The sequence below is a fragment of the Lathyrus oleraceus genome, chromosome 7 (genome assembly GCF_024323335.1).
Source record: "Lathyrus oleraceus cultivar Zhongwan6 chromosome 7, CAAS_Psat_ZW6_1.0, whole genome shotgun sequence".
Classification (NCBI taxonomy): Eukaryota; Viridiplantae; Streptophyta; class Magnoliopsida; order Fabales; family Fabaceae; genus Lathyrus; species Lathyrus oleraceus.
The window spans coordinates 249122353-249133794 of NC_066585.1; the positions used below are offsets into that span (position 1 = coordinate 249122353).

Here is an 11442-nt window from a genome sequence, read left to right on the forward strand (position 1 = left end):
GGTTCTAGATCAAATCCAAAATGAAATGCTTTTTGTTTTGATTTCCATGAATGGTGCTTACCATCATTAGCTTGATTTAATATTTTTGGTTTTTGATGTTGTGGTTGAGTTTTGTATTTTATCCCCTTTTATTCGATTGTTATCATTTCTATTAAACGTGGAACTAAACACTTACACTTCCATTTTAATAAAAAAAATTGAATATGACAGCATCACTAGACTTGATCTACATAGGATCTAACTCACCTACCAAATCGAACTATAGTTTTGATATCAATTGTTAAAAGGACAAGTTAGTAAGAAAAAAAGACGATTTATCGCAAACAATAACCATGACATTTGCTTACACAATTCATTTAACTAATAATATTGAACTATAGTTATTATGTATTTATTATTTTGTGATTTATATCTTCTTCTTTTTCCCTCCTTTTATTATTGTATAGTATTATTTTCTGACTTAAATCTTTTTTTTTTCTCTTCTTTTATTATTGTCGTTCTAAGAAGTTTATTACTTTCCTATTGTGTATATTTGCCTTATCTCGCTCTGGTTTAAATTTACTGAAATTTTGTTTTTGGTTTTAAAAAATAAAAAATTAAATAGAAGAATCCCAACTACTTCTAAACAAATGAATCGTAACTAATCCAAGAGAGAAATAGTTTTCCTCCATCAATTATTCAAAAGTCATCATAAGTTGATAGCTGTCTAACTTATCACCTATTATTCGTTGCTCACATGCACAATTTGGAGAAAACAACACTTTGGATTGAATTTTTTATTTGTACAATTTAGTCATTTGCATTTAAGTATCGAATTTTATGCACGTTACAATTTGATTATCTTCTTTTTTTCGGTGTTTTATTTTTATCTTTTGACATTCTCTTTTTAGTGTTAACCCTTTAGTTCTTAGGTGAGTGATTTTGATAACCCGAAGTTCGGTTAAAAATAAAACTTAAGACATTCTTGTAATTTCCCATATTGATGAGTGATCACAAAACTTAGCCAACATTCTAAATATCAGTTGTGTTGAACTATCATTCCTATACGTAACATGTTCTTAAGGTCATGCAGAGTAAACGAATTGTGAAATAAAAGTCTTGTTTTGTTAAAACATGCAAGCACCAAAAACATGGACAGAAGAAGATATTTGTACACTTGAAACACCTCTAAACACAAGTTTACAAGAATTTGCAAATGCATATAGAAAACATGACACAAAAGAACACAATGTTTATGCTATAAATATGAACGCTTGCTCATATTCTCATTTGCATTGAGAACTAGCCACAAAATGACAAGCACAATACTAACCACCACTCTCTTCATTCTTCTCATGTTGTGCAATGCATGCATAACTGCAAGTGAATGTCCTTCAGGACACAAACAGAAATCATCTGACATAGAAGTATTAAGGAAGAGGTTTGAAGGTTGGACGAAACGACATGGTCGAATATACAAGCATAGTGATGAATGGGAAGTCCGTTTCAGCATTTACCAAGCAAATGTTCAGTACATAGAATGCAAAAACGCGCAGAAAAACTCATACAATCTCACAGATAATAAATTTGCAGATCTTACAAATGAAGAGTTTAGAAGTACTTACATGGGTCTTAGAACTAGGTCGCATTCACATACAGGATTCGGGTATGATGAACATGGTGATCTCCCAGAAAGCAAGGATTGGAGAAAGGAGGGAGCGGTGACTAAAGTCAAGAATCAAGGCCAATGCGGTAATGTTTCTTGTAAATACAAGTGCATAGCTTTTAGGTGTTTCGAAATGTTATTTCAATTTCACCATATTATGCAGTTCATTCTATGTCTTCATGCAGGAGGTTGTTGGGCATTCTCTGCAGTGGCAGCAATAGAAGGCCTCCACAAAATAAAATCGGGAAAACTGGTCTCTCTATCTGAACAAGAACTGATAGATTGTGATGTTGAAAGTGATAACCAAGGCTGCCAAGGTGGCTTGATGGAGACAGCATTTACATTCATCATAAACAATGGTGGAATAACCACTGAGAAAGACTATCCTTACCAAGGGGTAGATGGTACCTGTGACACGGAAAAAACTGAACATTATGCTGTGAGTATAAGTGGATATGAAAAAGTTCCTGCTAATAACGAGGCTAAGCTTAAAGCTGCAGCTGCTCATCAACCCATCTCTGTTGGAATTGACGCAGGAGGTTATTCATTTCAACTTTATTCAGAAGGTGTTTTCTCTGGCATTTGTGGAAGGCAACTCAATCATGCTGTGACTGTAGTTGGTTATGGAGAAGAAAACAGAGACAAGTATTGGATTGTGAAGAATTCATGGGGTTCTGAGTGGGGTGAATCTGGTTATATCAGGATGAAGCGCGACACTTTTAATAAAGCTGGTCTGTGTGGCATTGCAAAATTAGCCAGCTACCCTGTGTAGTGCAGTTTAGCTTATTGACCTGCAATGGTTGAATATCACATCAACAAATTCTAAGACAAGAGTGATGCTCTTTAAATAACTAATAAAAAGGGAAATAAAAAAGATGAGTAGTTTGATTCTATATGCACTAATTTTCTTAAAAGTAATAAGTAGTAAAACAGAAGCAATGACTGATTTAGGTTATGAACATATAATTTGATAAAGTGTTGCCAAGTGAGTCAATCGATCAAATACTTTCATTTCGTAGTTCATGCTCCCAAATATTTTGCAAATCTGATACGGTGTGCATTTCTCAAAGTGAAAATCCATCCTATAGTAGTGTCATTGAGATAAGAATGGTGACACCAATATTTAGAATCCAGATTACCTGAACACCTGGCTGTCCACTATAAATAATTCAACAAATAAGACTTGAGTACTATATTGAAAATCTTGTCATGCAGCACAGGCCATACTCCATGTACTAGTACTGGCTAAAATATATTCCTCCTGGGTATACAGTATAATTTGATTAATTTGTGATAAAGAATGAAGTGCAAAGCAATATAGTCTAAATTTGGGTATTTTTTTCTTTCTCATTTTATGAATAATTTGATGTTTCATACCAACTTTAATTGAGTTTCCAATCCGTGCAAAACCTGATAAAAAGGTAACTAATAACAACAAAACAATAAATAACCTTAATTGACAATACTATTGTTGCAATTTGGTACACTCGTCAAACAATCAACAACTGTTCAGTCACACATTGTAACATACATAGTTTAAATCCAACAAGAAAATACTATCTCTAGGAAATGAATACTGTTAAGCTTTCCGTATTTTCCTTTCTGACCGCAGCTCTGCCAATAATTTCATAATGGTTCATCATCCCGGGGTCGACCCCAGATTTCACCATTTGCTTCATCAAGTCTGGTGTGCCTCAAAATATCCTTGTGAATCACGTAAAACTATGTTGTATAATGCTCAAAATCAGGAACACATCCTCCTCTACCCGTTCCGTCCATGACTCATTCCAACAGTTGATCGATGGTACATAGATGATAGTAGGAAAATTACAAGTCCCACAGTCAAGATATCCAATAGTTTGCATCTTAGGCAAAACAGTAAATATAGAACGGGGCCAAGTGTTTCGGCAACAACCAAGCATACATAGAGTATGTTGTAGGATAACAAGAGCAATAGAGAGGGGATGAGACCTTTGGAGGATATAAGAAATTATGTAGGAATAGGCTCGCTGGGGCTTACAGTGAGGTTTGAGAGGTATTAATTACTGCAGCATTTCACCAATAATTTTCTCTCTTGGATTACGGAGAGGATGAAGAAGAGGGATTTGATATTTTGCAGAACTACAAATAATTGACAAAGTTGGGGATTTTCACATAGTTTGTTATTTCTGCTTGAACTCTAACAGCGCTCAAGGTTTTGTAGTGAAGATAATGGACAACTGAAGTACAATGGTTCAAAAAAGGGTGGGAGTGAAGAAGAAAATATGCAGTGTGTGTTTTATCCAATCACCATTACTAATAGTTTAATATAGTTCTGGAGTTGGTACCATAACAAGCATGAAACCTGCAACAGTTTGTCAAAAAAAGATACTTAAACCCTTTTGGCATTTTCTCTTTCTATTTTTTTCTTAAAAGCGATGGAAAGTTCTTAACACATATAATCAAGAAGTACTACTAGAAAAGGGAAAATGAAGAATGTATTTAAAATATTACCACATTTCAAAATCATGTAAACACCAAGGTCTCTTTCAATTCAGCGGGAACGCCTCCTCCTATATCTGGTGTGGCAACGGAAACTCCATAGAATTACCAGAAAAGCAACTAGAACCACTTGTAGAATAACCGCCAGCTTCAAACCTAAACCATCAACTTCCAATTTACATCTACCCAAAACTTTAAACACGTCCAAAAAGTTGTTGGATAAAAACTAATAAGTTAGTTACCATTAAGGCTATGAGCTGATTCCTCTGACTTCACTCCATCTTCTGTTTCTTTTTCAGCAAAAACATCCAGATTGCTTACCTTTGAATCATAATTTCCATACATGTTCTCTGTGTTTCCACCCATGACACACGTATTGGGACAACGAACGATTCCATCATATTCATCACTCCCGTCACAACAATCTGCAGCAATATTGAATGAAAATCAGAGCTCAAAATTAAAGGCCGAAGAAATGTGTTACTCGACCATATCCAGACAATTTCAAAATGAAACATATACAACCCATCATTTCCAACATTGAATGAAAATCAGAACTCAAAATCGAAGCCAAAGACAAACATAAACAAGAAACATAGAAAGATAAACATGACAAAAACAAAAATACATGAGAAAATGTTTACCGCAAAACCGATCATTAACATGGGAAGAAACTATAAACTGTGGCTTGCTTCCTAGGTTTCTGCAATAAAACTTTCCAGCTGAACAAGCTGAAGTTCCTGTAAATAAATGAACAACCACCTCATAACAAATTAAGAAAGTGTGACATTGAAAGATAAAAAAACAACCAATATTGCACCAAACTATCAAACATTTTTGAAAAATTAAAGAACAAAAGTAAACCTAATTCAATTAACTAAATGATAAAATTAATCATGTATGATATATGATTGATAGAATAGAATACCAGGTTCATCAGTGCCATCATGGCAATCACAGAAATTGTCATTAAGACGGTCTCTAGAGAAGGATTTTGATCCATCTTTGCATTTGATGAACTCGGAGGTATAATATTTCACATCTGAAAAAAACGAAAATCAACAAAATAAGAAACTGAGGGAGAAAATGAAAAATGGGTTCTCGCCGAATTGAGGTTACGTACCTAGAGGATGAACGCCGAGAAGAGAAGGGTTTGAAAATGAAAGGGAAGATGCGGTAGAAGCGAGGAGAAGAAAAGATGCGACGGAGTGGAAGCAATACGAGTCCATGGCGATGTTCAACAAGTGTTAGTAGTGTTTCTGAATGACTTGACTTTAACTTCGTCTCTAGTCGAGGCAAAAATTGATAAAACTTTTTTTTTTACAAATTTGTCCTTGTACACTTTCAAAATGATTCCTTCTAATCTAAGTATTTTTTAGACATTCATGCTCATAAGTATAAATTATAAAATGGTAGTTTACTATTTTAGTTCTCAAAAGTTATTTGTTGTCTATTCAATTTCTTTGATATGAGATTGAATAGTTTGATTTTTTTGTGTAAGTTGAATGGTTTGTATTTCTATTTGAGTTTATAGTTGGCATATTGGGGTATTTTGTTGTTCATGTTTTTAATCTTTTGGATGGTATTGTTACTCTAGTTTTGGACTTTTGTGGTTATTTCCTATTAAGTGAGAGTGTATTTCTCTCAAAGTTTTGGGTTCTAATTTTGCTTCGAAAAAGTTTTTCCCTGTTTACAATTGTTTTTGGTAAATCAAATTATAAGTTTTCGTTCATTTATAGAATAAAACTCGAAAAAAATCTTAGGACATATTGTGCAAAAGATTTGATAAAATGTGTGATTATAGTGAAATCCATTGAAAGTGCAAGGGGACTGGACTACTCTCAGTTTGTGAGAAGAATCAGGATAACTTTTGTGTGTTTTCTTCTTTATTTCATTCTTTATTTGTTGCTTATCACCCACCTCTTATTCAGACTCTAGACCTTGTATTTAGAATATGACTAGAGTTTTTAAAAATAAAGAAAAAGTCCAACACAATTTAACCTTCCTTCTTATGTTTTTATCACTTCCAATTGGTATCAAAGTCAGGTTATGTGTTAAACACTTAACAGTGGTACATAAAAGATCTTGAGAGAAAAACATATTAAATCATGTCTAATATATTTGAGATTGGTAGTTGTACTCCTAACCCAGATGATATTGTTAATCATGATTATAGTACTTCTGAGAAGAATAACTATACAGCTAGACCTCCAACTTTCAGTGAACATTCTATAGAGTTTGAATGGTGAAAGAGAAAGATGTACACTCATATTATAGGTCTTGATGATGAGTTATGAAACGTTCTTGAGGATGGCATTGACATTCTAGTTAGTGGAGTTTGAATGGTTACTGATAGAAAAAGTCTCACACCTGCTCAAAATAATATGTATAGGAAACATTATAGAGTTAGAGACATTTTGGTAGATGTTCTACCTCACTCTAAATACATTGAGATTATTGACAAATATACTACTAAAACCATTTTTTAATCCCTATGTGCTACATATGAAGGAAATCAACAAGTAAAGGAAGCAAAGGCTAATATCTTGGTTTAACAATATGAAATTTTCTGAATGAAGGAAGATGGTGATATTGAAACCATGTTCTCGAGGTTTCAAGTTCTGGTGTTTGGACTTTAGATTCTGAACAAAAGATACACAACCTCTGATCATGTCAAGAAGATTCTTAGGAGTCTTCATGTCAAATACAGACCAAAGGTGGCAGCTATCTAAGAAGCCAAAGACTTAAACATAATAAGTTTTGAAATCCTTATAGGCAACCTCCATAGCCATGAGATTGAGCTCAATGGAGATGAAAATGCCAAGAAGTCAAAGTCTCTTACTTTAAAATATGTTGCTAAATTTGTTAAGGCTCATCATGTATGGGAGTCTGAAGAAGCTTTTCATGTATAAGGTTCTAAAGAAGATTCAAATGATGAAGAGATGGCCTTTATTATCAAAAGATTTCAATATTTGGAAAAAAAATAACCAAAGATTCTCAGGAAGAAGCAATGGCTTATGAGGATCAAGTTCAAGAGACAATAAAGATTATCAAAATGGATGTTTCAACTGCAAGAAGTCTGGTCACTTCACTGCTGACTGTCCAGAGTTGCAAAAGGACAAGTCAAAGAAATGAAGTTATCAGAATGACAGCTTCAGAAACAAGTTCAAGAAGAGTCTCATGGCAACATGAGATGGACTTGACAAAGAAGATGAACCAGAAAAAGATAAGGAAAAAGTAAATCTAGCTTTGATGGCTCTTACATATTTAGACACAGAATTTGAATCAGACTCTGAAGAAGAGCATGAGGTATTTGCTAAACTATCTCATTCTGATTTGATTACTTTTTTTCAAGACCTCATAGGTCGGTGTCAAGAAAAATCCAGACATATGAAAATCTTGAAAAAGCAATATGTTCTATTGAAGGATGAATTAAAAACTTATTAAAACAACAATGAAACTTTAGAAAGAGATCATTATGCTCTAGTAAAATAAATGTTTGATTAACCCCTTGATGAGCCTGAAATGGATCTTCAGGAGTTTATCATAAATGGCTTTAACAAAACAAAACTTGCATCCATAATTTATGGTGTAAGTTGAAGCAAATGAGAAGGTCATATTTATTCTCAAAAACCTTTTAATCCAAGGTCTGAAACCTTAATTAAACCAATAAAACTTTCTTCTTCAAGCTCTGCTCAGAAAGGGATATATTCATATTTTGTACCTGTAGCTAACAAACCAAAGGTTTTGAACCAATCAGAACCTAAAACTGTTGATTCAAAGGTTTTGAAGAAACCAGAACCTAAGACTCTAAAGTCAAAGATTTTGAAGAAACCAGAACCTAAGAAGTTTTGATATAAGGTTTTGAAAGGTTTAGAACCCAAGGTCAAGATACATTTAACACATCAAACTTTTAAATCAAAAGTCTTGAATGATCCTAAGCCTTACTATAGAGCTAAGATACAAAGCAAGAAGAAATCTGTCAGAACTAACCCCAAAGGAGCCATAAGACAATGGTTACCTAAATCTGAAATTCTTTTTGTTGCATATATGTTTCAAGGGAAAAGCAAAGCAGAAGTCTGGCACCTGGACAGTGGCTACTCATGACATATGGCAGAAGAAAAGCACATGTTCCAAACCCTAACTCTAAAAGAGGGAGGAACTGTGGGATTTGGAGAAAATATGGAAGTAAATATTATTGGTATGGGTACAGTTGGTAATTCATCTATTTCTATTAATAATGTTTGGTTAGTAAATGGACTAAAACATAACCTACGGCGCATTAGTCAATTTTGTGACAGTGGTTATGAAGTCATATTTAATAAGAACAATTATATAGTCATGAATGATTCTGACAAGTCCATAATGTTCAAAGGTAGGAGAAAACACAATGTTTATAAATTAATTTCTCTGAATTGGTTGATCAGAAGGTACTATGCCTTCTATCAGTGAGTGATTAAAAGTGGCTATGGCACAAAATGTTATGTCATGTTAATTGGAGATTAATATATAAACTTAGCAAGTTAAAACTTGTTAGAGGATTGCCAAAACTTATTTATCACTCAGATTCTCTTTTTGGAGCATGCCAGACGGGGAAAACTAATAAAACTTCTTTTAAAACTAAGAACATCATCTCTACCTCCATACCCTTAGAATTTCTTCACATTGATTTATTTGGTCCTATAAGTATTGCATCAATAAATGGGAAGAAATATGGATTAGTCATAGTTGATGATTGTAGCATATGGACTTGGATTAAATTCATTAGAACTAAGGATGAATCATATGATGTGTTCAACATATTATGTATACAAGTACAAAATAAAAAGGTTTCAAAAAATTTAAAAGTAAGAAGTGATCATGGAGGAGAATTTAAAAATGAGTCATTTAAAACTTTTTGTGAAAAACATGAAATTCTCCATGAGTTCTCTTCACCTAGAACTCCAAAACAAAATGGAGTTGTAGAGAGAAAGAAAATATATTTACAAGGAATGGCCAGAAATATGACCCGTGAAAACAATTTTCCTAAGTACTTGTGGGTAGAAGTTGTAAACACAGCATGTTATGTTCAAAACAGAAACTATATTAGATCTATTATGAACAAAACTTCATATGAGTTTTTCAAAGGAAGAAAGCCAAACATTTCTTATTTTCATCAGTTTGGATGTATATATTACATCTTGACCAATAAGGTTTATCTAAAGAAATTTAATGTCAAAGCTCAAAGGGTATCTTTTTAGGATACCCTAAATGCTCAAAGGCATATAGGGTGTATAACTTTGAAACCAAAATGGTTGAAGAGTTAATACACATCAAATCTGATGACAAAGAGTCTGGCAATAAAATGTCAGAGATAGTTCAAAGCTTTTCAAAACTTTGTGTGTCTAAAGACACCTCAGAAGCTAGAGGTATAGAAGCTGGAAGTTTAGGAGCTAACAATCCATCAGAAGTTGGATGTTCAAAAGATATCAAAACTTTAAAAGGCGGTGGTCCAGAAGATGATTCAACCTTTGAAGCTCATCCAGATGAAGAAAACTCGGAAGACTCAAGATGGCTCCTCAGAAGCGTAAAAATCCAAGAAGACCTTCAAGTACAAGTTTTGACATCCATAAAAGTTCATTCTTGGAAATAAAGATAGTTCTAGAAAGAAAAAGTCTGCTTTCAGAGAAGAAAGCTCAATACTATGACTACTCTCCATGATTGAACATAGTTCTGTCGATGAAGCACTTTCAGATGATGGATGGATTGTGGCAATGCAATAAGAGCCGAATTAGTTCCAAAGGAATGATGTCTGGGATCTAGTACCAAAATATTATCAGAAGAACATCATTGGAACAAAATGGGCATTCATAAACAAGTTTAATGAGAAAGGAAAAGAGGTAAGAAATAAAACTAGACTCGTTGCTCAAGGCTACAGTCAGCATGAAGGTATGTATTTCTCTAAAACATTTGCATCTGATGCAAGGTTAGAAGCAATCCGGTTACTTATCTCCTATGTTATTAATCATAATATTATTTTATACCAAATGGATGTTAAGAATGATTTTTTAAATGGAATTATTTCTGAAGAAGTGTATGTCAAACAACCACCTGGGTTTGAGGATTTAGTCCACCCAGATCATGTTTTCAAACTCAAAAAGTCACTTTATGGACCCAAACAAGCTCCCAGAGCTTGGTATGAGAAACTGAGTAATTTTCTATTAAAAAATGATTTTCAAAAAGGACAAGTAGACATTACACTCTTCAGAAAGACACTTAAAACTGATATCTAAATTGTCTAAGTAATATGGATGATATTATCTTTGGTTCTACTAATGCTTTCCTTTGCATAGAATTTTCAAAATCAATGCAAGTTGTGTAATACCTCAACTTTTAAATAATAATTTTTACTAATTTTTGAAGTGTTTATTTGTGTATTGTTTATTTTATTCTGAATAATGGTGTAATTTTGATGTTTGGGAGATACGGGGGTATTTTAGTAACTTAATAATTAAGAAAATTATATAGTTCAAGAGTGGACAAAAAAAAGGATTTTATTTAAATTATTAGAGATAATTAAATAATTTTAATTAATTAATAATTAGTTTAAAAAATTAATTATTAGAGATAATTTATAGTAGTAAAGATTTTTATTAAATAAATATTTGGGAATAATTTTAGGATATTTTAAAATAAATAAATCAAGTGATATCAGTTACGGTAATAATTTGTATAACATTTTGAATCAATAGGAATAATTTGGGAGTTAATAACAACAATAATATATATGATCGTAGAGATTGATTTGAGAATATATTATAATCGGTAAGGAGTGTATTGGGGGAGGAGGAAGCGATGCTCTTGAAAGAAAAAAAAGAACCAAAGTTTTGGAGAGGGAAGACCGTCACGAATTGTAAAGCTTCGTTTAAGGTAATGGGGATTGCTTAAATTTTGGACAGAAGGATGGTGAGTATTCTCTTACTCTCTCATTAACACCAATGGTTCTTGTATGTTAATCTATTTTATGTTTTTATATTCTGTGTTTTTGTATTCTGTATGTCTGTTCTGATATGTTCTCTATTTTGGTCAAATGGGATTTTTCTAACCCCTAAGGTCACTGATCTATGGTAATATCTCAAAAGTGTTAATGTTGTAAAATTGAATAAAATACATATTATATGTATGATTGAAGTGATTTTGGTATAGATTGTTATTACGGTGTCTCACAAAGGTGTTTCTCTAAAAAAAAAGTCTCACAATGTTCAATGCTCCCTAGTAAAAAATTCTTCCAACACATAGTATCATGAGTCTTTGGTTCAAGAAAGGGACTGACTTGT

The 11442-nt window shown here is 32.9% G+C and overlaps 2 protein-coding genes across 2 annotated transcripts; one reads left to right on the forward strand and one right to left on the reverse strand.

The window, feature by feature from the left end:
- Positions 1 to 1240: 1240 nt before the first annotated feature.
- LOC127105279 (zingipain-2) lies at positions 1241 to 2538 on the forward strand. Its single transcript, XM_051042445.1, has 2 exons — positions 1241 to 1731; positions 1831 to 2538. Exons 1-2 carry the CDS (start codon positions 1293 to 1295, stop codon positions 2415 to 2417), a joined length of 1026 nt encoding a protein of 341 aa, XP_050898402.1. The 5' UTR covers positions 1241 to 1292; the 3' UTR covers positions 2418 to 2538.
- Positions 2539 to 3074: 536 nt separating this feature from the next.
- LOC127105280 (glucosidase 2 subunit beta) lies at positions 3075 to 5461 on the reverse strand. Its single transcript, XM_051042446.1, has 6 exons — positions 5250 to 5461; positions 5055 to 5168; positions 4771 to 4866; positions 4369 to 4551; positions 4139 to 4282; positions 3075 to 3989 (listed from the first exon to the last, which is right to left on the reverse strand). The coding sequence occupies exons 1-5, from the start codon at positions 5353 to 5355 to the stop codon at positions 4179 to 4181; spliced, it is 603 nt and encodes a 200-aa protein (XP_050898403.1). The 5' UTR covers positions 5356 to 5461; the 3' UTR covers positions 3075 to 3989; positions 4139 to 4178.
- Between the last annotated feature and the right edge of the window lie 5981 nt (positions 5462 to 11442).

What these genes read in the sequence shown, in the direction of transcription:
- LOC127105279 (XM_051042445.1), top strand. Translation starts at nt 1,293, where the DNA reads ATGACAAGCACAATACTAACCACCACTCTCTTCATTCTTCTCATGTTG. An exon ending in CAAGAATCAAGGCCAATGCG is followed by an intron (nt 1,732 to 1,830) that starts GTAATGTTTCTT and finishes GTCTTCATGCAG; the next exon opens with GAGGTTGTTGGGCATTCTCT.
- LOC127105280 (XM_051042446.1), bottom strand. Translation starts at nt 5,355, where the DNA reads ATGGACTCGTATTGCTTCCACTCCGTCGCATCTTTTCTTCTCCTCGCT. An exon ending in TGATGGCACTGATGAACCTG is followed by an intron (nt 4,867 to 5,054) that starts GTATTCTATTCT and finishes ATTTATTTACAG; the next exon opens with GAACTTCAGCTTGTTCAGCT. An exon ending in TGTTAATGATCGGTTTTGCG is followed by an intron (nt 4,552 to 4,770) that starts GTAAACATTTTC and finishes ATATTGCTGCAG; the next exon opens with ATTGTTGTGACGGGAGTGAT.